We start from the raw sequence: 25789 nt of genomic DNA, 5'->3' as shown, positions 1-25789 counted from the left end.
TATGAAAGAAGACAGTTCATACACATAAAGTACTCAGAATGTGCCTAGCACAGAGAACCTGCTCAGGAACGTTAGCTAGTTTTCATCGAAGGTAGTTATTACAATCCGATTATACACATGAGGAAACTGAAGGTCAGAGGTTGATGACTGGCCTTGCCCTACAGAGGGAGGGCATGATATGTCAATCACTAGAGACACACTGCATTTCAGCATGTGGGGGTAGGGAAGCCATGCTGAGTATCTGCCAAGAGGAGTGAGTGCCAAGAGCTTGGTCACACCCTTCCCACTGAGAATCATGCTTGGAGATCCTGGCCTTGGCTCTTCTGACTCCTCATGCTTTCCTCCTGTGCTCTTTGGGCTGGCTCTCTCTCTCTCTCTCTCTCCGCCCCCCACCTCCTCCCTTCTTTGTGGGGGTCTTATCACAAATCCAAACCAAAAGGGCATGGCATGACCTTCACTTTGACCTTTCTTTGTCTGCAGCCAGAAGGTGAGCTGGCATTGGTGGAGGAGCAGTGAGAATTTGGGGTTAAGGATGTTGCCTGAGGAATTTGGTGACAAATTAAAATTCATTCCTGTGGAAAATTGAGAATAAATTAGCGGAATCGCCTAGGCTTGTAAGACACTTCATGGATTGGAGTCTTTGGGGGTAATTAGCAAATTGTGCATGGAATTGGTAAGCTATTAGTAAGGGGAAGTTTTCTCTTCTACCTGCTGTGTGGCTGCACTGGGGCTCTTTGCAACCATATGCGATCTGCTGAGACAATTCTGACCATCTCCTGTTTTCCAGGGGTTAAGTACAAGGATGGTGCTTTAAGACAGGGCTCCCCTGTTTTGAAGCTGTACCCCTAGGCCTATGAGACTCTTTGACGGGGCATTAGCAGGTGAGGACCTTCCCATGTACAAAGTTACTTAGGACTAGGGGGAAAGGCTCAGGTCACCTTAGCTATGTATTAAATAAGCTACGTGGGAATAGTAGCTCCTCTTACTCGCCTCCAACTGCATGTTCACAGACACATCACAAGCAAGGAGTCTAAAACAGTCTTTTGTGGCTCTTACAAAATTGGCCTGGATGTGAATTTCTCAAATGCAGTGTGTGAACTGAAATCAGGGCTGATCTTGTATCACTGATGATTGTTGATGTTTATTTGCCAATGACTTCTGAAGCCGCACGTTTGAGACTTCAGAGCCTCACAGTTATTCGGTTCTTCCTTTGAATCACATCAGTGAGAGTGATTCTAAAATATTCTGCTTCTTGAGAGTCACAGGGTTTGGATGTGTTTCCCCCCCGTTAAGGGGAAGAAAGATGGTTGTTAAGGGTTCTCTTGTAACTTGGGGAAAGGCCCACTGGGGTCTGGGAACACACACTCTGACGCCGTCCTATGTAAACCCAGACATGCTTCTGCTCATTTTAATTAGACAGATAAAATTAGCAAGGAGATTAAGGTAAAAGGAGAAATTAAAAATATTTAAATGTTAGGTGGAATTTACAAAAGTGAATTAAACAATGAGGTACAAGAAGGAATGCAGAGAGACACAGACACATTTGAAACATTCCTCTGATGCCACACGGCTTAAGCCAGTCCACAAATAAGGTGAGAAGAATCCTCCCTTGCCACCTCTTGAACTGCAGATTCCAGGATGTGGAAGAACATTCTCCAGAAACTCTTTCCTTCTCCTTCTCTTCAGATGTTTCCAAGAACAATTAATCAGTCAGTATCATTCTAGAATGGCCCACACTGCATCCAATTCAAACCACTCACCTGTTTCCTGTCTGAATTCGCAAGCTCTTGAGAGTTTGTCCCCATTTCATTTTATTTTTCTCCCTACCTTCTCTCCCAATCGAGCCAAACACCCCAATGGGCCAACCGGTCACATGTTCCGGCCCCCTTTGAATCCTCCAGGGCAAAGACTTCCCAGATCTTTCTTGTTTGCATCTGTTACGAAAAAGCACAGTCATTTTGTAACGCAGACATACACATGTGTGCTCTCGCACACGGAAACAGGTTTTTCTTTTATTCTTTTTTTTCTTCCAATTTGTGGTTTCTTTTTCCTTTTTGCAGAAAATGCAAACAAAAGAAAAACAAGGTTTTCAATTGAAGGTACATCTCTTCTTCAATATGAAGACATTAATTGAATTGGTCGGATCCCCCATGCAGTGGTCAGCAAAGTCCTTTGGCAACTGACAGAATGACATCTGGAGACTCAGGAGCTGGGGTTTGTTTGAGGAAACTTCCCTACACGAGTCGTGAGCAAAGGGAAATGAATGTGGGAGAAGGGAGAGGACTCTTGGGGAGGAGCACAGAAGGAGAAAAGAAAAGAATGTCATTGGCGAGGAAGAAAATGGAACGCTGCTCTGTTTCTTCCCTCCACCTCCTTCCCTTCCTTCCTGTGGATGGATGACTCCCGCCCACTGAAGGGGGAGCTGCGTTTACTCTTGGTCCCCCAATGCATGTCGCTGTGTCTTCACTTCCGTTGAACATCACCTTTTCGTGTTTTTATAATCATTATTATATTTTTGGTTTCCCACAGCATCTTAAACATGCTTCTGTCACTGAGAAACAAAGGATGACTGTTAGGAACAGGTCCGGTTTATTCTTCACTGATGTAATTCATTTCTCAGCGGAGAAGCCAGTCTCTCCAGAACATTCCACAGTGGTCAACCTCTGGTTCTCCCTTGAGCCTGGTCCTTTTCCTTCCTTTCCTCCCCCCAGAAAACGAGAGTTCTCATGCCATTGCTGTCGGCGACTGACTCATCTGGACCCTCATTGAATGAATGCTGTTTAGGATCTTCTTCTGATGACCTGCCAAGGTGACCCCTATTCTCAGGAGATCTCTAGGAGGGAAGAAGCCACAAAAGAAGGCACTTTAGTGTTAAGGCAGCTTTTCACGGATCAAAACTCATCACAGAGGGCAAGCTCCTCATAATAGTTGGGTAGGCAAATAAAAACATTTAAAATCCAAGGAGCCCAAGTTTATGAGTCTTTGGCAAACACCTACTTAAGATATTTTCTTGCTCAACCTCTTTTTCTCAATGCAGTGGACCTTATCTCCAATGCCCCCTCCAACTAGGAAATCTTGGAGGAGCTGTGCCTTGTTCCTCACCTATCAGTTCTGGAGCCGTCCCTTAACTGTATCTGTGACCTGAGGTGAACTAGAACTTTTCTCTGCTATTTTTTTAAACACTCCAAGCACACACTGTATGGGGCTTCAGTTATTCTGTAAAATTTTCTGCCTAAATTAGTGATCACCCACTGTGATTGAAAAGATGTGGAGCTTGCTTGGTTTTCTGATGTTTATCCCCCAAGTTTCTGTTTCCTACCTCTTTTTGAATTTTAATATTATGAATTTTTATGAAGAGTGGTCTCAAAATAACTTTCGAATATCTGCTCAAGAGGAAATCCCAGGAACATGTTTAGGATAAGGGTTTGGTTTGGATTTATCTTTGAGCCGTGAGTCTCAGTACGAACAAGTTCATGGCTTATATTTGACTTTGGGAAGACCCATGCTTCTTTCCTTAGTCAATAATAACAATATATGACATTGCTTGAGTGCTTTTCATGTGCCATAAACGACCTCATTTATACCTACGGAAGCATTTTGTAAAAATTGACAAACCACTCAAATTCAATGATAGTAATTTAACAGCAATCATTTCTTGTGTACATCCTATAGGCAAGTAATAGAAATTAGGCCAAACGCTTTGTACGTGCTGTTCCATTTACTTCTCGCCACAAACCAATGAGATGGGCATTATTGTTATCTGCACATCTATAGACAAGGCAAAAGAAGCTCAGAGAAGTTAAGTGACATGCTCAGGATCACATAGTGGAAAAGCAGTGGTTCCAATTCAAGACCACTTGGCTTTCACTACCCTGCAGGGCTGCTCTCCAACTCTTGTAAGGTCCTGACTGTACTCCCCTCAAAGCCCGAGGTCCCCAGCACAGTATATTACTTTGTACCAGACCCCTGAGGAGGATCCTGTGCTGGACCTCCATCCACAATGCCTTGGCTCTCCCGATCCCCCTCCTTTTAGCTGGTGGTCAGTCCCCCACGAGCTGTAGCTACTTTAGATTGTAAAATTGCCCATGTCTTTTTAGCAAACACTTTTGAGAGGCATACTTAAATTTTGAATTCACAATCTATTTTATTTAGTTGCTCATGTTCTTTTTCCATCTTTTATCTCTAAAGAAACAAATTAAATTGTTGCAATATTGTGTTGACATTTTTTTTTACTTTGAATGCAATTCCTTGTCAGTTTCTTTTCTTTTCTTTTTTTTTTTAGTCTTTCTTTTGTTCTTTTTCACATGGCTATTCTTGGACTAAGGGAATTATGCTACTTGATCCCTTCTGTTTGTAGGGGTTCAGGTGAAGATGGTCCCCATACTCAGTCAGACCTCAGTGAAGAAGCAGGAGTCACCCTGTCTTCATGAACACCCACTTCTGTCCCTGCACCCAGTCCCCCGATTATCTAGGCCATCCATATTAACTCTACAAGATGGGGAAGCTGGTTTTTCACCAGAAAAAGCTTCTTTTTTATTTTTGCTGTCTGACAATAATTCATAATGTCAGGGACTGACTTTTTTACGCATCACCAAGAAATGAACTCAGGTTTAAAAAAATGAATTCTGAAGTTTAGTGGATCCAAGGCTAGATGCACATTCAAGCCATCTCCCTGGAAAAAGTAGAGAGTCCATCATTTCTGGCAAGAATAAATCTCAGGAGGAAAAAGAATAAACCTCAGAGAGATGGAGCCGGACTCTAGGAAGATGGACTGCAAAACGGGAAGCTGTTTCTCTGGGGCTCAACTGCTGGGGATGGCTGACCGCCCCTTCCCCTGGGACTCAGCAGCTGGCCTGCCCCAGGAGGAAGCCCCGCACCTAGCACTGTGCTTGACACAGAACAAGTGATCAATATGTGTTTGTCAACTGCCTGATGGACTCACTAACCTTCTACCATGGGGTACGCATGTTTAGGGCACCAGCCTGGTGCTGTCAGCACATGTCATTGCCTGGGCTGCCAGTAAAGTCCCCTCTGGTGTGTGCGTGTGTGTGTGTGTGTGTGTGTGTGTGTGTGTGTGTGTGTGTGTGTTCAAAATTTGACCAACTTTAGACTTTAGACCAACTTTTACTTAGTGTTTCCCAAACTCGACTGCATTATAGAATCACCTGGGGAGTTTTTATAATCCTGATGCCCAGATCTCACACGTACCAATTAAACCAGAAGATCGAGCGTGGGAATCAGGCATCGGTACTTTTAAAGATTCCCAGGTGATTTCAGAGAGCAGCAAAGCACGGGTACTGATGTGACCCAGAGGTGCACGGGGAGAAGGATGTGGGACTGGTGGTCAGGAAAGCAGGGTTTAGTTCCCACTTTGCCACTCGTGAACCCCAAATCTTCAGGAGCTAACTTCACCTACTTTCTGAATCTACTGAATGAAGGGGGTGGAACTAGATAAACATTTTTAAAACTACAGTTCCATAAAACCCGGCCCCTCAAAAATATGGCTCCACAGTATTTAATAATTTTAAATAGATTTCTTTATTTTGGGATTTCTCATGGCCTTTACAATGCTAACATGTGTAGTGAATCTCCAAGAGAGTGATAAAGTGCAAAGTATTTTCCAAATTTATTTGACAGGGGAACCTTTTATCCAAGGAAAACCTATTACCCTTCCTTAGAACCGGTGCTACTAAGAATGTTCTTGAGAAAATGATTGAGTACATGGATCTTTAATACCCTTTCTGGTTCTCATTTTATTCTAATAAATTTAGTAATAAATTTAGTTTTTGTATTCCTCCGTACTTCTGTGGGGGCTACAGACTTGTAAATAATTTGTGGGGGATGAAAATGTATACTTATTTACAAGTATGGATACAAACTCCATCCACATCTGAGATTTTTGCTGAGTCAGTGCAATGCCTCTTCCCGCTATGTTGTTTAAAGTGCTAGCTGGCTGTGTTCTTTCCATCTGGATGCTCCCTTTGATGGGTTGATTTTGAAAACTTAAATGGAGGACAGACTCTCAGTGATTAGGCAAATGACATATGGCTATGACTGAACTACTCTCATTTGGAGCCCAAATGATCTCAGCCTACCCACCCCACTCCCAGGCTCCCCTCCATCTTTCTAAGGCACTCCCCTACCAGGCCTGGTTTTATAAAGAGGCAGAGCTCTGTGGCTGAGGCCAGAAATCAAGACTGCAACATGGGCAATGGCAGGGAAGAAGCCTTGACCTCCACCAGGGGCTAGACAGAGGCAATTCTCATCACTTACTCTGATGTCATCTGGGCGACCAGCTGGAGGGAGGTGAAGCCGGCGGTGAGGAAGCTGTCCCTGTACTGAACCATTTTGATGGCACTGAGCCAGTCATCCACGGTGGTAAAGGCCGTGAAGTCTGGGATGGAGCGGTCGAGCAGGGGCTGGGAAGGCCTATGAGACAGAGGGGAGCAGGTGACCCACAGCAGTGGTCATGCATTGAGAGCTGCACGCCTGGTGGATGGCAGACTTCACAGAAGGCTGCGTCCCTGTCGGGATGGAGATTCTGATGGAGCCCTGAGCTGACCCCTTCTTCCTTACAGAATATTGAGTTGGCAGCTGGCATGGCTACTCAAGTCCAGGTGGCCCATCCCCCTGCCTCTGGGTGCTGTCATGCATCGGTCAGCTCAGACAGGGGGACTGACCAGCGTGCAGTCTGAATGGAAGGGAAGGCCCACAACTCCCTTGTAAACTGAAACCTAAGAGCTTCATCATCCAAACATATTGTCTTTTATAATATATATGTACAATTTGCTACAACCTTCCCAAATCTATTGGTAACATTTATTTTTCTGGTTCTATCCTGAGCCAATTGAAATAAATGGAACAGAGAGGCTCACCACTGATTTCTGGCACATTCTTGAAGCAGACACCAGGTGCTATCCTGAAACCAGGGTGCTATCTTGATGTTTTCACCCTCAGCACCATGCCCAATCCTTCACCAAGTCATAAAGATTTGACCTCCAAAATTGCTTGAACTCATCCACTTCTTTCTACATCGTTAGCCTGATTTAAGACCCTATCTTCTCTATCATGATTCCTAAAATGTCCTCGTACTAGTCTTCCTTCATGCATGCTCGTTCCCCTCAACATAAGTTCTACACTGTAGCCTGATGCTCTTTTCCAAATACAGATGTGATCATGTCAATAACCTTCACCCAATACTGATTCATGTCAAACTCTTCAATGGGTACTCATTGTGCTGAAAATCAGTCCCAGAATTCTTAGCTGGGCCTAAAGGCTCTGAGCATCTGTTACTTGTCCACCTCGGCAGCCTCAGCTCCCACCCAGTCTCCTCACAAACTGCACTCCCAACACACTTGCCCCTGTCCTTCCCACCCTTGGGTCTCTACACATGCTGTATCCTTGGCCTGGAACTCTTGTCCTTCTACTCCCATCTTCTTTTCATTCAGTTAATGCATCCACACCCTTCAGCTCTCAACTGAAATATCACTCATTGGGGATGCCTCCCTGACACCGGATGGAGGCTTACGCCCTCCAAACACCACACGCCTCCCTGCTGCAGTGGCCATCGAGTTCCCAATTTTGCATTTCTTTGGGTGATCATCTGACCAATGTTTGCTGCTTCTAAATGATTCTAAGCTCCATGAGGGCAGGGACCATGTCTAGCTGGTTCATTCTATAGCCCCAGCAATGGGCACAGTGCTCGTACCCGATAAACTTTGGTTGAAAGGATAAATTAATAAATGAGTTAGCACTGCAAATGTAGATGAGGAATGTACAGCTGACAGTTTCTGACAGTAGTTGACAGTTGTCCTGTTTATTTGCTTATAACAAATCCAATTACTTTGTATTTCTTTGTCCCATAGCACCTGGGGCATTTACCTGCTAATAGGTTGGCCAAGGTTCTGAGTATGCAGCTACACCTGCAGAGTAATGTGTTTAACAGAAAGGGTGCCTTCCGGAAATAGGACTGCTCAGAGTGGGGCCTCATAACACTCATATAGATATGCTCAACTATTAGAGAGCCCCGTACTCAGACCACCTGAAGCCAATGGGAGGTGGAGACCCAGACAGGTTTCTTAACATCTGTCTATAACCCATGATGTATCTTTGGCCTGGAAAGAAAAGGGAAGAATCTTGGAACTTCTTCCATTGGTGGATAAGATTAGCCACCTCACCCTTGCTCTCAGGGGACCAAAAAACTAGCAGCCTTGCTATTGGCCTTGCCTCAGTATGAGACCACCCACACCTAGGGACCACCTTGTTCCACTGGACTCACACGGCGGTGATGGTTGCCACAGTCTTGAGACTTGCTGGGTTCCGGATCATCTTGTCCAGGGTGTTGACAATCTCAGCAAAGCGGGGCCGGCTGTTACGGTCCTTCTGCCAACAGTCCAGCATGAGCTGGTGTAGAGCAGCTGGGCAGTCCATGGGTGGGGGCAGCCGGTAGTCTTGCTCAATGGCATTGATGACCTGCAGTGACACACAGGGGAACAGGTGTGATTGAGTGACGAGCCACCAGCTAATCATTCACAAATTAGCCCCCGAGGATGGAACCCTCTGACCCAGGCGCCCTCATTCTGTGCTCATATACTTCTTACCATAATGGATTTTACATGTGCTTGGCTTTTCTTCCTTGACTGTAGGCTCCTAGAAAGCTGGGAACAAATGTAATTGTACCTTTATGTCTCCTGCATGTGGTGCTGGGTCTGACATACAGTAAATCTCTGTGACTTTTTATGGAAGAATGAGCTGGCTTAAGCTTCTCCTCTCTTTAAGAGAACATTGACCCAGTTCTGCCTTATTAGCTTCTGGTGGCACCAGGAAAGTGAAACAAGATGACATGGGAAACCTAGTGAAGCCCCTATATATAATGGACACTCACGAAAGCCTGTGGTGGCCTCATCTTTTCACTAAGTGAAGAAAAATGGAGGGAAGGAATCAGCATTTGATGGAGAGGCTTTTTCATCCTAGGGACCCCCTGATGCTTCCTAGGCATTACTTGCCTTCATCTTCAAGAGGCAGCAACAGGAATTGGGTCAAAGATACTTTGGTTAAACAACTTAGTTCAGAATAATGAAAATGGTCAAAATAACAAGGTGATGCAAAACAAATATCTCCAATCAGGTTTTGGTAATTTTTTGCAGACTCCAGAGGATAATTTTGTAAAGATTTTAGGATCTTCAAGTACTTTTGTCAGTTTTTCATACTGTTGTGTTTTTCACCCTTTATTTCTTAATTTCCAATTCATTTAAATCATTTATGCCCACTCTGTGCTTTTTGTAATGGCAAAAATAATTGTAAAGGGCCCAGTGCGAAACATATGAGTTTATTATGGTATACACGTAACACAATGGAGGGCCTGGAATACAATGCAGGCCTTAATGTGATGTTGCAAAAAAGTACCTATTGAAATGGAAATATGTTCACATTGTAATATTAGGGGAAAAAGCAGGCTGTATAACTGCAGGTATGGTATAATCTTGCTTTTGTAAAAAAAAATATCAAAACAAAACAAAAAACAGTAATTATACACATGCATAGAAAAGAGTTAGTGATGGTTGCCTCTGGGCAAGTAGCAACATGAATGCTCTTTATGTTTTTCTTTTTGCTTGTTTGTAAGTTTATTTTCTGTAATAATTGTGCATTGATTTTATATTAAAATAAACAGTTAAAGCACCTTAAACAACAAAGGAAATAATTTGTAGTTCAGAGATTTTCAGGTGTTTTGCCTCTACTTAAAAAAAAGTCAGATTCATTTTTTGACTGATTATTCTTTTTTTTTTCTTTTACTTTGTGAATTGGTCAGAAATTGAATATTTTTAATCAGTTTATATTTTTATAAATTCTATGCACAGTATATAGGACACAAGATAGAGCATGAGATAATATGATAACCTGAAGTCATTAGAGGTAATCAAAGTGTATTATTCCTTCTACTCAACGTGGCAGAAAACCAAACACGCATTCAAACCATACCAATAATATCATTATATAAAAAAAACCAGTGACCAGGAACACTCACTTTTGAATAATACGTTGCACCACCAACAAATTTTTCTCTCTGCCAAACTGTTGTCAGTCAAATTACCTACTACCCTCTGAGGAGGGCATTTTAGCCCCATTGTTCCCATGAGGAAAGAGAGGCAGAAGCAGTGAAGTGACTTGCTTGAGGGCACACAGCTAGTAAATGATAGGGCTGGGAATAAATCACAGGAATGTTTGATGTTAAGTTCTGGATACCTCCAAGTCCACTTCCTAGACCTCTGTTGGGCTGCCATTGTAATCTCAGCCTGGAGAATAGTCCTGGCAGCTGTTTGATGCCCTCATAGCAAGAACTAGGGCAATGGGGCTAAACCACGTAATCCATGAGGATGAGCAGCCTGGCAGCTTTTGCATCAGTCTGGCTCATAAACCGGCACCCTTTTCCAGCTCCTTTGGGGCAGTCAGATTGAGGGGCCCTGTCACAGTGCTGTGGAGACCTGTTGAATGGCCCCACAAGCTCTTTCTGGGTTGCCTAAGGACAAGCTAGGTGGGGCCAGCAGGAGGAGCTAGTGTCCAAAGTCAACTTCTCACAGGGTGAGGGGCCCCCAAGTCTTCCAGTGCAGGGCAGCTAAACTGCTGGCATCTCTGCTCAGATTATTTGATGTCAGAGCCCAAAATACGAATTTTCCCCACTGACAAGATTACTCTCCCATCTGTCCTTAACAAGAAGGAACACTGGAGTTAGGGCCCTGTGTGGGGGCTTAGCTTTATGGTGTGACCAGCTGACCAAGCTCTCCTGGCAAAGCAGCGAGAGATTGGGGGGCCTGTGCAGGCTCTAAATCTTCTGCCCGTGAGCTTCAGACTGAACACGGCTTAGCTGCTTTTCCCTGGTCTCCTATGCAGGTCACCTCATTGGAGTTTTAGAAGGCTGTTCTGGCATTTATTTTTTATTTTCCTTCTGTTTGTGCTGACTTTGTTTTTTCAGAGGACATCAAAGAGCCACTGCAGGTCCACCAGGAGAAGACATGCATGTGTTGCGTTGGTGAGGGGTTGGCGCTGTGATCAGGTGCACAGACTTGGAGGCCTGGATTCAAATCCTTGTTCCATTTCTTATTAGCTCCAGAAAATTGGGAGAGTCACTTAACTCCCTGAAACTGCATGGATGGGGTTGTTACAAAGATTAAATGACACAGTGAGGTGATATATATTGAGAGCTGCATAGGTGAGTAGTAGAAAGAATCCTAGTATCACGTGGAGGCCATCATTTCTGCCACAGCCACTCTAGTAAATGAAATGTCTGTAAAGAGGGTTGCTGTGCTGCTGGCCATCTGGAAGTCCAGGAAGACAATGTTTGAACCTCCTCCCATCCTCATGTCTAAAAAATGGTACCTTATTCCATTTGCTGTTTTTTTCCTAGATAACTTTATTGTTATTACTCAAGTTAATACTCTACGAGCATTGGTGTTTCTTGTACTTATATATATATATATGAAAAAAAACTCTTTACCCTCTACCCCGTGGAAAAAATACCTAGGTCATTTATTGATGTGTGCATAACATTTACCTACTCAGATCTTTTATTTATGTGCTATGCCTGTGGAGAATTTTAATCGCTTTTTAAGGATCAGGACACTTTTCAAATTTTCTGAATACATATAACATGTAATCAAATTAAAACATTATTATTTCAGAGAAAGAATTATGGTCCTCTAATGGGGCTTTGGGATCATTCTCTGCTACACCTGCCTTGCTAGCAGGTATGAAAGACAGGGAGGAGGCCTGGAGAATCATCTTCAATCTGGCCATCCGTTGGAATTGTGTGGAAAGTCTGGCCCCAGGTTGGGGTCATAGAGTGTCCTACTGAGCAAAACTGAAAACTGGAGTGAGTCCTGGACCCCTTTCCTGGGTCCATAGCATGATGAGATGAATGGATGTTGAAAAAATTAGAGATTAGAATGCGATCGGATGGTATTTCTAGAGGCAGGTGAGAGTGGGAGTGTGGGCCATGAGAGAGTCAGTCTAAGCGACTGTCCTGGAGCAGGATGCCGGCTCCCTTTGAATGGTCTGCAGCATCTCTCTGAGCCATCCTGAAGCCCAGTGTAGGCAAATGCCTTGGGGCTTAAAGGGGCAGGGACAGGGTGGGGCGAGGGGCTGCCTTTGTTTATCTGTATCCAGAGATGGCAGGTGTGGGGGTTGGGTGGGGACAGGAGCATGCGGTCTGACCCTAGGTGCCTTTGGCACTTGGTGAAGTGACTGGAGCTCCTTTGGGAAATGCGCAGGGCCCTTCCCCCTGTCCTGGCATTGTCAGCGGGGACTCCTAGCTACCCTCAGACATGCATTTTACCATTAATGAGTTGGGCAGCAGGTGGTACCTGGAGAGTAAAGTGGAGGAGCTCAGAGCAGTGGAAGAACCAGGGCAGAGGGGGTTAAGTTAAGCTCTGATGTTTCAATAAAACAGCAGCTCCTCTCCACAGACACTGCCACTCTCATTATCTCTGTCAATCAGATCCAAGCAGCAGAACTTCCAAGTTCTCTCTCTGGCTGACAAACTCTTTGTACATGTTCAAAGGCCTTCCTGGGCTCTGGAAGCCCAATTACCAGCACTCCGACTTGCCTCTGCAATTCTTTCTTAAAGCCCTTCAATTGTCATCTGTAAAATCTGTTACTGTCACCACCTCAGTGGTTTCTGACGAGTGGGGCTGCAGCTGAGCAGCTGGGAGCCCCTCCTGGCTCTCTCACAGACCAGGTCATAAGATGCTTTCTGAATGGGCTAAAGTCACCCCCACCGCCTTCCACAGAGAGCAGAATTGCACTTGGGACAATGCTTAGGGGCTTTATTCAGACAAATACAACAAAATTAGAATAAACTGCTACTTTGCAGTGTTCTTATTCCCTCTGAGGCCCAGCACGAGTATCAAATATCTAGGAAGCCTTCCCTTACCTCGTCAATCCGAATGTCCCCATAGCTCTATATGTGTACTACTGGACTGTGAACCCCCAGGAAAGAACCAACAAGCACAATACTTTGTCACAGTTAGCACAGAATGGATGTTTGTTGACTAAGTGATTTGGACATTCTGGAAGTCTAATACCAGAAATTTCATTCGTTTTCAGCATAGGTGAACGCATTTGCTGAGACTATCTTGAATGTCGAATCTTGCCTGTCAGACAATTTCAAAATTCATTCTACGTGTGCTGAATTGTTCTTAATCAGATTAAAGTCTCTGGACAGGACAAAATGGGTCTACTTTTTCTAGCTAACATTTATTGTTCATCTAGTTGATGGTATGGATGAAACCGGGGTGCAGCAGATTTCATGAAGCAGTCTCGGCATTAATTCCGATACTTACTGATTTGACAAGGTACAGGAGCAGAGGTGAGGCATGGATAATCATAGATAATAGAAGACTCAGATGCCGCACATGGTTGGTATCGGGACCTGGTTAAGGATTTACCCGCTCTGGGCTGAAGCCACTCTACCCATGGGAGCAGGGAGCATTGTCATAGCAGCACTCAGCTCCTCTTTTGTCTTATCGGAAAATGCTTTCTGGGCTCCCAGATCATCCTTCTCAATCTTCTGAGCAACTGCCATGGCTCTAAACCTCTGGCTGGATAGAGGGCTGGCTAAGGGCGGCTTCTCAGGTTCACTAGTGTCTCAGAGCCCACTCAAACATGGAGGTGCTTATGGTGGGGCTGGTTGCCCAGTCTAGAGATCTGGATTGAGGACAGCCCTGCTTCTTTTTGCTTGTATTATTTGGGAAAAATAATAAATGCCCCCAAGGTGATGGGGAGAGCAAGCAGAGAACAGAGGTATGAAGGCTGTGCAAACAGTAACCCTCTCAGCTCCAAGGGGAGCGTGTGTGTTCAAAATACAAAGGAAGAGTGGTTCTGGGGAACAGCCCAGGGTCCAAGGTGGTGTGGAAATCCAGATATGACTTTGGATTGGGGCCTTATCAAAGCAAATCATGCTGAAAAATCTTCCACCCTAAAGCAAAAGTTCCATCTGGAACTCCCCCAAAATGCCTCTACTTGAGGCATTTCAGATGACCCTCCTCTTTCCTTTCCGCCCATGTTCCTTGAGGGAAGCCTAAAGGGGTGCTGGTAACCTTCATTCAGACAGAGTCTCACTCCCATAGCCTGTCTGAATCTGACCAGCTTTGGGAAGCTTGCTCGGTTCCTCCTTAACTAACAGGTGACACGGGCTCCTAGAAGAGTGGATTCTCAGGAAGGAAGGGCCCCTATGATTCCTTCTTTTCATGCTGAGAGGTGAGAGTCCAGAGGCCGAGCAGGCCTGGAAGGTGCCCTTGGACCAGCGCCGCTTCCCCTCTGTCATGCACAGTGAAGGAGAGCACACAGGCTTTGAAGCAGGGTAGAACTTCCTGCTTTATTTCAGGCCTGATCTGTTCATGGTCCACAGCCATTTAGGACCAGCCCACTATCTCCTGAGTTGGCCTGTGCCCCTTTATAGCGTTTGAAGTCATTGGGATTGTCACATCTCCATGCTGGGCTCTTTGCTTGCTTCAAACATTGGAGCCAATGGGGTCCCTAGATCCCCTGTCCTTGACACCTCAAGTTCAGGTTATAAGGCCCTGAGCTGAGGACAGTTAGGAGAGCTTAGGATGCCACTGCCTGTGGGATTCCTTGGATGGGGACTTGTGGCAGCCAGGTGCTGCTGACACTCACATCTTGGTTGGACATATCCCAGTAGGGTCTTTCTCCAAATGACATGACTTCCCACATGACAATCCCGTAGCTCCAGACGTCACTGGCAGACGTGAACTTGCGGTAGGCGATGGCCTCTGGAGCCGTCCATCTCACGGGGATCTTCCCTCCCTGGAAGAAGGAGACTGGTCAGCCCACTGTCAGGTTTCTAGTGGAAGGCAGGTGAAAGACGGCACGCACGTCTTTCTACTCCCCTGCTCCCACGTCTCGTGAATTAGGACAGTCAGGGTAGTCCATGCCGCACAGGCAGGCTGCCATTACAGTCCTTAAGTTGCTCAGGAAGGATCTGTGTGGCCTGTGCTGGTCTCTATATGTGGGCACACCGCTCATGAAGTGACAGCTGGTAGCTTCACTTGCCCGTCCCCCCACCCCAATTCCCTACATACCGATTCTAATGTCACTGTTGGATGGGAGGAGAGAGTTAAGTGTCCTAAACGCACTACAACATGAAATTCATACTGTACGAGACTGGCTACATGTGCTTCGTGTTGCAAGTGTGGCTATCATTCCATAGCATTGTAAGTCACAACATTTGGGTCAGGAGGAAGCAAAACAAACAAAAAAGGAAGAAAATGATGAGCAATTCTTCCTTGGGGACCTCCTACTATGAGGGCACACTGCACTGCCCCTCTGTCCCATTTTCCTTGTGCTCCATCTCTGGGAGCGGGTAAAATTTCCTTGCTCTGCAGCCTGCCAAGAGCCCTGGGCTGAGGTCTCTGTAGATCTTGGCTGTGAAGGTCAACATCCAGAGGCTGGAGATACACTTTTCTAAGGGCCGCTTTGGAGTTTGTTTCTTCTTTTTCTTGCCCTGCAACCTCACCCTGAAATTTCCAACTTGCCTTCAGCTTGTCTGCCAGACCTTGGCCTATTTTGTTAACGTAAGTGATGATACCCATGCATTCATTCATCCTGTCAACGAATAAGCAATGAATGATACTACTTTGTTCCAGGCCCTTTCTGAGGAGCTGGTGTCCAGAGATGAGACATCCCAGGGCCCTGCCCTCAGGCTGCACAGGGAGTGGGGAGGCAGACAAGAAAACAGAAACTTAAAATAGCTTGTTGACAAGATGGAAAGTGATGAGGGTGAGGCCAAGGGGCATATAGGGTGTTCTGAGAACCAGAGGAGACTCCCTAACACAGGAAGGGGGTGGGAAAGGTGTTCCTCTCTGTGCCTCAGTTTCTCATCGGCAAAATGGGGCTAATGATCGCACCTAAATGGTCAGATTGTGAGGATTAAGTGGGTTACTATCCACATACATAATGCTTGGGATAGGGCCTGGCATAGAGGGTGAGCGTTATCTATGTGTTAACTCTCATCTCACTATGCTCAGTCCCAGAAGATGGGTAGAAATTACTCGAACTGATGAGAGGAGGCAAGTCCAGGCGGAAGAGCAGGTGCAGATGCTGGGGGTGAGAGACATGGTGGAAACGGCCAGTAATCTAGGATGGCTAAAGCATGGATTCTGAGGAAAGTGAAGGGAGGTGAGCAGAGGGCAGGGTTTACGCTGTAGGACACCGATGACACTTATAGGGGTAAAGTGGGGGCTCACCAAGGCTGCCCTCCAAAACACATCATCCTCTAGAAGAAGCAGCCTCTTTATTTTCAATTCTTCACGCAAATACCAGGATCACCCTTCCATGGCCCTTCTGTGATACCTGAACTCTGCCTCCATAATGCATGAAACCTGCAGCTCCCTGATTCCCTTCTCATCGGCCTCGTGCCTCGGCTGATTCTCACAATCTGTTCAAATCACCAGAGATATATGTTGGACTTTAGCAAAAATACCTTAAAAATATATAAGTGGTTAATCTAAGCACAAGTGAGAGAGAAAGGAGCAAACTGCAAAGTATTTTTTTATCTGGTCTCCTACCCATGGCCTGGGAGTTAGAAAGGCTATCGATCCACTGGACCTCCCCAGGCACACATGCAGCTTTCTGCAAGGAAGCCAGTCCTGATTTCCCTTGAGGATGATGGCAGGCTTCTGTGGTGGAAGACGTCCTTAGCTCAAATGCCAGCAACCAGCAATGTGACAAATGCCCGGAGGGCAGGCTTGAGCGGCTGAGCAACAGGACACTCTTCTCACCACCCCCTAGAACAGGAATAAATTTACTGTTTTTATCTACATGGTACCCATGGGTGGGGAAAAAGGTAGAAAATACACCCAGTGAACCAGGAGTTGTCAAACACCTGGAGGCCAGGGTCCAATAGCTCAGGGGCCCCATGTTGTATGTCACCATTAGCGGAGGGGGTGTTAGCACACCTGGAGAGGGTCTGACCCAGAGGAGAGGAGGAGAGGGGTTTCTTCTCTCTCATCATACCTGGGTTAAGTGAGGTAGGAGAGAGCGGGAGTTAATTAGTGGGACGTGTGTGTGTGCGTGTGCGTGTGTGTGTGTATGTGTGTGTGTGTGTGTGCGCGCGTGCGCGTGCATGAGGGGGAGAGAGACAGAGACTGAGAGAGTCTGAGAGAGACAGAGAGAGACAGAGAGAACGAGACTCGGCGTGAATGAGAAGTTATCAATATGTGTGTCAGAGAGTGAAAGAAAGAGAAAAAACTGGGCCAGCTGTGTAGGTCTGTGAATTAAAAGACCTAGAGCTTACCCTGTGTGTGTATGTTTGTGTCAGAGAGAGGCGGAGGGGGACGAAACTGTGGTTCTTCTGAATTTCAAAAAGGCAATTTGAGAGTCTGAAGGCGTCCTCTCTGCCAAGTCTGGAGCTGACCCCAGGGGCTGCCGGTGACAGCTGTTGAGCTGCTCCCTCTTGCATGTAAAGTGGCCGTGCCAGGCCCGCTGGCGAGGCTCCTTAGCCCTCCTGCCACCTTGCGCTGCTGGGCCTCACTGAACACGGAGTTTGGCCTGTCACTGCCATTTCCCCCACCCAGCAGGTGGCAGAGACTTCAAGAAGAGCCGCCCTGGACAGGCAGGTGACAGCTTGTCATGACCAGCCCTTCCACTCAGCCAAGAGAGCAGGGGATGCTGACCTCTGAGGCAGAATGAAAAGAAGGCCAGAATCAGGGGAGCACAGGGATGGGTGGGTTCCTTCCTGGGAGTTTTAAACCTTCCTCCTAGCTTTTAAACATCACATCATCAGTGTCACCTTCTGATGCTCAGAGGATAGTATGGTGATGAGGATTTAACTTGTCTTCAATTATGGGAAAAGATTTCTATTTATTTAGAGGATGGTGACCAGCCCCATGAGGGGGGTGGGGTACTTAGAAGTAAAGGAAGTGGGATGGTATTGCAGCAAGCAGGATTTCTGCTGGCAAGGTGAGCCCTCCTGATGGAGGAGATGTCTGGACCGGAAGGCCTGAGGCCAACACATTCATATGACTGCAAAGTACTCCAAGAGTCCCTGGCTCTCACCTGTGCAGGTATGAGGAAGGGGCATAGCAGGTGGCTTGCTCTGTTGGATGAAGAAGAACCCTTGGGGAGAGGGGTTAGGAACAAATGAGGCTCACTGGGAAGGAATCTGCATCCATGTGAGCAAAGGGGGGCTGAGTATTTTATACTCTGTACAAGGTTTCTCCAAGCACCAGATGACTTGTTTTCCCTAGGATGCTGAGGGCACTGCATAGTCTGCATTCTGCAGGGACCAGGTTTCCCCAGAGCTGCAGGAGAGAGGTCACTACTGGGGCATGGGGAGGGAGAAGGTGAGAGGAGGGGTAGGCATCTCATCGCCATCAGGGCTCTGAGCTCCAAATGACTTCAGCACTGTCCTTCCACATACAGCTTGGCGTTGAATGGTTGTGCTGCTGAGAAACTCTTCGAAAGTTTGAAATCCACTGCTTCAGAATAATTATGCCTTAGGTATAAGACAAATTATAAAGATTGTGTGTCTGTCTGTGTGTGTGTATGTCTAATTTGGTAAACGAAGATAATATATCTGGCAGCAGATTAATTCTCATGCAGCCATCTTCAAGGTCTCCTGCTGATAATCCGCACCCACATCTCCCAGCAGGTGTGATGACAACAGGTGGAAGTTCTATGGAGAGGCAGTTTAGTCTCTCAGCCTCAGACAGCCCACAACAAGCATCGTTGCAGCACCTACTCTGCCCAGCAGTCTGCTAGGGATGTGGCTGTGATGAGACTTGGCCCCATTCTCAAGAAGGAAGATGTCCCCAGTGCCACCCAGCCAGCTCACTATCTTGCCACAGTAAGATTACATAGACAAGCCTACCCAGTTGTGGAGTTTTCCAGGCCAAAGTCTACAGCTGCCCATAAGGGTAATGTTTCTGTACATCTGTGTGTTGCTAAAGTACTTTTCGCTGCCATCTTGTGTGAGATGAAGTCTTAGTAGGGATATAACATGAGTCCTGACACCCATGAATACTGAGGAAGGTGGTCATGGACTTCAAATATTGGAATCATGCTGCATGAGGAATCCTTTTGAAGTGATGTTTATTTCTGAGAGCATCATGCAATGGTTCTAAATTTCATAATGCCCATTCTCTAATAGGTTTAAAATATATAAAACATTGGGGTTTTTGTGAAGATGTAACATGATATGTATGTAAACCAACCAATGTATTAATGTTACTATTGAATAAGAATTTGTGTTGGATTGTGTCCCCCAAAACAGATGTGTTCAGGTTCTGACCTTTTGTACCAATGAACATGACCTTATTTGAAATTTTGGTGTTTGAAGATGTAACCAACTGAAATGAGATCATACTGGATTAGGGTGGGCCCTAAGCCCAAGGGCTGGTGTCCAAATGAGAAGGCTATCTGAGGACAAAGAGACACATAGTATAGATAACACGTGAAGATAGAGGCAGAGGTTGGAATGATGCATCTACAAGCCAAGGAACTCCAAGGACTGACAACAACCACCAGCAACTGGGAGAGAGGCGTGGAACGGATTCTTCCTGAGAGGCTTAGGAAGGAGCATCACCCAGGCAACACCATGACTTTGGACTTCTAGCCTCCAGAACTGTGAGAGAATAAACTCCCGCTGTGTAAAGCCACTCAGTTTGTGGCACTTTGTTACAGCAGCCACAAGAAACTAATACATTGAATATTTACAATTTTATCAGGCACTAGTTTTAAAAATACGGTCATTACATTCCCAGGTGGCAGATCCACCGTGAACTACTATTAGGGGGCAGTGGGATTCAGGAGTGGGATTTAGGTTAATAAACCACGAGGGCCTCTGTAATATTTCCTCAGTGCTATTGATCAGACCTAGGTTGATCTACACCTTGAAGGACTGCTCTTTGCCTAGCAAGGTGAGTGCTGTCGGGGGAGGATGCAAGGGGCAGCTCCACGGAACTACCGCTGATGTGGTAATGAGAACGACAGTTGGAAGGCTGCTCTGTGATGCTGCTGGAGCCATGATTGCTACCCCTACTCTCTGGAGAGGCACAGATGCCTGAGAGAGAATCCACCCTCACAACTACGAGCCATGTCCCAGATGCAGGTGGCCACTCTAGGCCTATGTAGTTGAAGGCAATACTCTCTTCTGGGCAAATCCAGAAAGCCCAGCCTGGTGGTTCTCAAGCTTGGCTACCCATTGGAATCACATCGGGGAAGTTAATTTATTCAGAATCTCCGGGAGTGGTGCTCAAGCATTGGTAGGTTTTAACATGCTTCAGGTAATTCTAATATGCAGTCATTAGTCACGACCACTGGCCAGAAGCAGTGGTTTTCTAGTTCGAGTGTGCATTAGACTCTCCCGGAAGGCTTGTTAAAACACACATCGGAGGGCCATAAACCAGACTTCTGAATCTACTAGTTCTGGAATAGGGTTTGAGAATTTACATTTCTCACAGATTCCCAGTGTGGTTCTCACACGTTGAGAACCACTGGCATAGATCAACCTCGTATAAGCTGTGAACTGAGTGAAGTCTCATCTTGGATACCAACTATGGTGATTGTTAGTGGCTGGGTAAGGAAGGATTCTGAGACTCCGCAAGAAAGAGAGCTGTGACTGATGAGCGCTATCTGCCCAGTGAGGAAATGGGTGGTGGTATAGATGACAAGTGTTTGCCAACTCTGCACTAAACCTCAAAAGATCTTAAAATGATGCGGGGAAAAGGCAGTGAGCTGGCTTCATCAGAGTTTTCATTAGTGTATCTGTGGCCCAAGGGAAATAGAAGGTGAATTGAAGATTACATTGCATAGCAAGCGTCCTTCTGGAGGGACAGTTGGATTCTCCTCTTGGATCAATGACCGTCCTGGCTGTGCAGTTGACCAGCCTTGGTGAGGCATCTGCCTGTGATAGGGGCTCTGCTTCGCCCTTTGTAGACAGTTCAGAAACAGATGGCCCTGCCCTCAGGGTGCATCCATGGGACACACCCTCCTCCTGTTCCCCAGTCACTGTCTACTGCCCTAGACCGAGAAGTCTAACGTGGCTCTAAGTGTTAAGAAGGTTTTTTAGAATGTCTCAGTTTAAAGCACTCTGAAAAGTACACTGACCCATTTCCCCCAACCTGATCAGCAAAGTGATTTTTCCAGATAAGACCCATATCAGCCAAGAAGGAAAAAAAAGTTTCTGCCTAAAAGGTTATCTATCTCCGAATGTTACCAGCTTCTAACAGCCAGTGGAAATGGTTGCTGAATTGCAACTGAGTCTATATAATAAAGAGGCTGTTCCTAGTTCCCCAGGATGCTGGGAATTTGCATGAAAACAGTCTCTCCATCTTCTAAGAGAGTTCATCTGGTCCTGCTGCTTATTTCTATCCAGAAGCCACAATCTTGATAGTGACACTGTAATTTATTACCATGCTAAGGATTATGATGCAACATACAGAGAATTAGAACGTTAGGTGGGAAACAGGCTGCAGGAACAGGTGAGCTTTTGGAGAGGATGGTCTTATTTGTCATGCAAATGGCACACAGAACAGAGAAAAAGGCTGGGAGAAAAGACAACCCCAAAAGACACACTGCATTGGCTGCAGACAAAATTGTTTCTAAATAGAATGTTTTTCAAAGCTTTTCTTGAAGCATTAGCTGCTCCTCTAAAATGAATGACACAATGTATTTCGTACTAGTAATAAAATATGTGATTTGAATAACTACAAATGGAGAGATTTACAGTTGGTGGGGTCCTTGCTGCCTCTCCCCTGAGATTTGTGAGCATTGAAACCCTTCTGTGAGATGCTGGGAAAGGTAATTGCAACCCAAACATCATTTTCCAGCAGCTAGAGAAAGGCCTATTTGGACATAAATTAACTAAAAATATGCGGATGATAGTGTGTGTTTCATGTGTGAAAAACAGAAAGGCCACTTGGCGACGTTTACCAGCTGAGGAAAAAAAAAAAAAAAACAAAACAAAAACCCTGTTCAATCAAGCAGACGTTGTTTCTCTGTACTACACTGTCAGGGAAAACGGCCGTCTTTTCTTACTCACCCTCAAAATAGCCCCTGATGGCTGAGATGTGGGTATTATTATTAATTATTATTATTATTTTATCACATAGCACTTCTTGAGTTTATAATTAAAAAGAAAGGGCGGAGAGACAAGGGCTAAATAATTCACTGATAGCCTTCATTCATTCAACAAGGAGGCAGCGGGTACCAGGCCAGGGTGAGTGGAGGGAAACGGGACGGGACCATTTCTGCCTCGAGGAGGGCACTGTCCAGGGAAATCCCAGTGTGAAGAAGCTCAGTGGTGGCACAGGCTTGGCCTCTCCCTGTGCAATCCCCAAAGCCTGGGCCTTACTATCAGCCCTCCTGAGAGGTCTGCTCCTGGAGACGGTGGGATGCACTGGCCTAATGGGCTTTAGAGCCTCTGCACTTCACTGGCCCAGATGGTGGTCTGCTGGTAACCTATAAAAAGAGCCAGTACCCATCAAGGACCTGGTGGCAAGGGTGTGTCTGCTCTGCTGCCAAAACAAAAATTCCTCCCCAGGGGTGGTGGTGGGAAGGTGAGCCTACAGGGCCTTTGGATGACAAGGTGTGAAGCTAGGACCAGGGAACAGAGGATGGGCAGGGTTGAGGAGGAGGCTAGAAGGTCACCCTGCTATCTACCCTTCCATTCCTGGGCCATGTCCAAGATGTATCCATTGCTTCTCTAAACATAGCAGGAATTGTGCTTGTTCGTGGAGCTCACATCCCCACTGCTTCATTGCCGTCCACCCCCACCCCCAGGCCGACACCAAGGGACCACAGTTCTCCTCTCCCTCTTCAGCCAGTGACCCCTGGCTCTTCCTCTTGTCCCTGTGTCTCTATAGTTCCTGTCTCTGTAAATAGGTCATGATGGCCCTCTCACCTTTGCCCCACATGTCTGTCTCTCATGCCCCCTCAAGTATCCACATATGGGAGGAAACTTGGGTTTCCTGGGGCTCTTAGATAGGGCTGTACCTTCCACAGCAATGTTTCTAGCAGGGGCTCCCAACAGTGAGCAGTGAGAGGTGGGCCTGCCAGGTCAGGTGGATTCTGTCACCAGATGGAGGCTGGCCTCTGCACAGCCATCTTGGAGACCTCTGTTCAGCTCTGTGGGAAGCCTATGGGGTTTTTTCCATTGTCCTCACTGAATCGACTATGGCCTTCACATTTTTTTCCTCCTCCTCTTTATGTGATGTGTCTGAGAGACCGTCCATGGCAACCCATTTTAATAGGGATAGTAGGTATACTCCCTATTCACAGTGTATTTTTGGTGCCTTACCAATGTCCACTAGCTACACCTCTATCCCCTCTTCCTGCCCCCACTCTCCAACAGCTGTTTAAAAATAATCAGTCACATTAAATAGCTCAAGCTCTTCTGGCCTCCTGAACTGCACTCCCTTCTTGGCACGGCTTCTCCTTCAAACAATCCCGGCAGTTAGAACCAAGTCACTTAACCACTCTGTCCTACCGTCTCCACCTGCCAATAGGGATAATAATGCCTAATTATCTCAGAGGGGCGGATGAGGAGCTGTTAGCTAATGCTGGCAGAGCGTGAGATGTGCGAGCGAGGGTGCTCCGCCTGCCACCCAGCATGAGCCCTGTTCTCTGGGCACCTGTCTGCCTCTGGTGGCAGTGAGGGATGTCCAGGGAGGGGCAGAGCCAGCCCCAAAGACCACCCGGAGGGCCAGCTCCTTCCTGTGTACCTTCCCCATCAGTTACATGAACCAGGTATTCTGAGGAGTATTTTACAGACACTGGGAGCTGGGGTGGAGAGGAGAGGGGCCATGGGTCCACATCTTATAAAAGGTAAAGGGGGCACTTGAAACCGGGTCCTTCCATTTCAAATTCTGTGTTGCTTTTTCCTCATAGTGAGTAAAAGGAAAGGTAAATGGAGAAGTGTATCTTTGCATATGGAGGGCAGATGGCATCTCTTTTCTCCCAAAGGAAAAATATCAGCTTGGCTTCTGTTTTATTTTCACAGAGCCTGGCGCCCCGAACTCTCAGGCAGGGGTCCCATCCTACCTGTGCCGTCATCACCCAAGACAGTCCGAGTTCCAGTGAGTTTTGGGGTACAAAAGACCATATGACTATATCACATTTTGGATGTTTGGAGAACACTTGCTGTGAGATAAGAATATTAAGGTGTGCCCCAAAGTGAAATGAGAAAAAATCCATTGCTTTCTTTTTAAAATAAAGCATTGACAAGCACAGTGTACAGACTGGGAGTAAGTTAAGAAGAGTGATGGTACCCTGTGTGAGGGGGTGACGAGGACACGGGAAAACCTCACAAACTATGGCAGGTGTATACACTGGCAAAAGATTTTGGAAAACAAACCAAAATTTAAAATATGCAATTCTTAACATCACCATGAGGGGCAGACAAACCTCATGTACTTCCAGATGTGATACCCTGAGAAGAACACACCTTCACTTATGTAACGTCTAAAGCATAACCTGGGTCTAATCATGAGGAAAGATTGGACAAATCCCAAATGAAGAAGGTTCTATTAAAAAAAAAATGGGGAAGGCAGTATTCTTAAAAAATATCAATATCATAAAAAAAAAAAATGGCTGTGAAAATGTTCCAGATTAAAAGACACTAAATCGACACGATGACAAAATGCAGTATCTGATCCTAGACGAGGTCCTGTACTAGAAAGAAAAAGTGCTAAACAGGACATTTTGGGGTCGATTAACAAAATTAGAACATAGACAGAAGATTAGATAAAGTATTTTATCCATGTTAAATTACTGAAGTTGATAACTATATTATAGTTACGTAAGAGAATATCCCTATTCTTTGGAAATATGAAAATATACATTGAGTATTTGGGGCATATGAGAATAGACAGCCAAGATGTATGCACCATATCTTCTAAGAGTTTAGAAAGAAATATTTGCGGGGTGGAGAGCAGGCAAATAATAAAGAAATGGGGTAAAATGTTAACAATAGGTGAAGCATCTGGGCAAAGATTAGATGGATATCGTTTGTATCATTCTTACTCTCGCAACTTTCCTTTAAGTTTGAAATTATTAAAAAATTTAGATGTGCAAATTCTTTCACCCAGCAATTTCTCTCAAATTTATTTTACAGAAATATCTATACAAGCGTGCACAGAAGCACTGATTTGAAATAATATATCAGAAGCCACATAGATGGCTGTCCCAAAAGAGCTTATTAAATAGTTTCTACAGTTCATTCATACGATGGATGCCTGAGAAAGAGTCTGAGAAACATATAAGGCAGCAGCAAAAGGTCTCCAAAGGCATAAAGTAAGGTACTAAGAAGGAAAAAGTTGTATTCGTGATACATAATTAAGTAACAGAACAAGTCTATGAACAGATATGTAAGCATAGTCTGAGACCATTTTGGAGACCATAAAAATGATATAAAAAGAAATATATACACAATGAAATTGGGACAGAAACACACTGAACTAGTAATGACAGTGATTTCTGGGAATTGAGAAGAGGGGAGACTGCTTCGTTTTTTACTTTAAACATACTTTTATATTTTGTTATTTTTAAGCATTGCTTTTATAAATAAAACCATAATAACATTTTCAAAAATGGCAGTCAAGAAACTTCTTTAAGTCTCTTTTTTTCAAATGGGCTGACCTTCCATGTTGGACCAATGAACTCCCTCTCTCTGAGGACTCTGAATCAGTCCTCCCCTAGATATCGGGGGAGTGAATGAGGGTCACGATGGCCATAGTCTGATGAGCAGGGCTGGAGATAACAGTCACTAAGAGATGCAAGG

The 25789-nt window shown here is 45.6% G+C and overlaps 1 protein-coding gene across 1 annotated transcript in view; it reads right to left on the bottom strand.

Annotated features, from left to right (window-relative positions):
- Positions 1-1202: 1202 nt before the first annotated feature.
- Positions 1203-25789, bottom strand: part of EPHB1 (EPH receptor B1) — a 323669-nt gene continuing 299082 nt past the window's right edge. The window contains exons 16-19 of the mRNA XM_011373192.2: positions 14668-14817; positions 8279-8472; positions 6274-6429; positions 1203-2833 (exon numbers count right to left, since the gene is read on the bottom strand). Coding sequence (XP_011371494.2) covers positions 2725-2833; positions 6274-6429; positions 8279-8472; positions 14668-14817 — 609 coding nt within the window. The 3' untranslated portion in view covers positions 1203-2724. The remainder of the gene's footprint in view (positions 2834-6273; positions 6430-8278; positions 8473-14667; positions 14818-25789) is intronic.

Source organism: Pteropus vampyrus, unplaced genomic scaffold (genome assembly GCF_000151845.1).
Source record: "Pteropus vampyrus isolate Shadow unplaced genomic scaffold, Pvam_2.0 Scaffold220, whole genome shotgun sequence".
Taxonomy (NCBI): Eukaryota; Metazoa; Chordata; class Mammalia; order Chiroptera; family Pteropodidae; genus Pteropus; species Pteropus vampyrus.
This window is presented reverse-complemented; position numbering and strand designations above follow the sequence as displayed.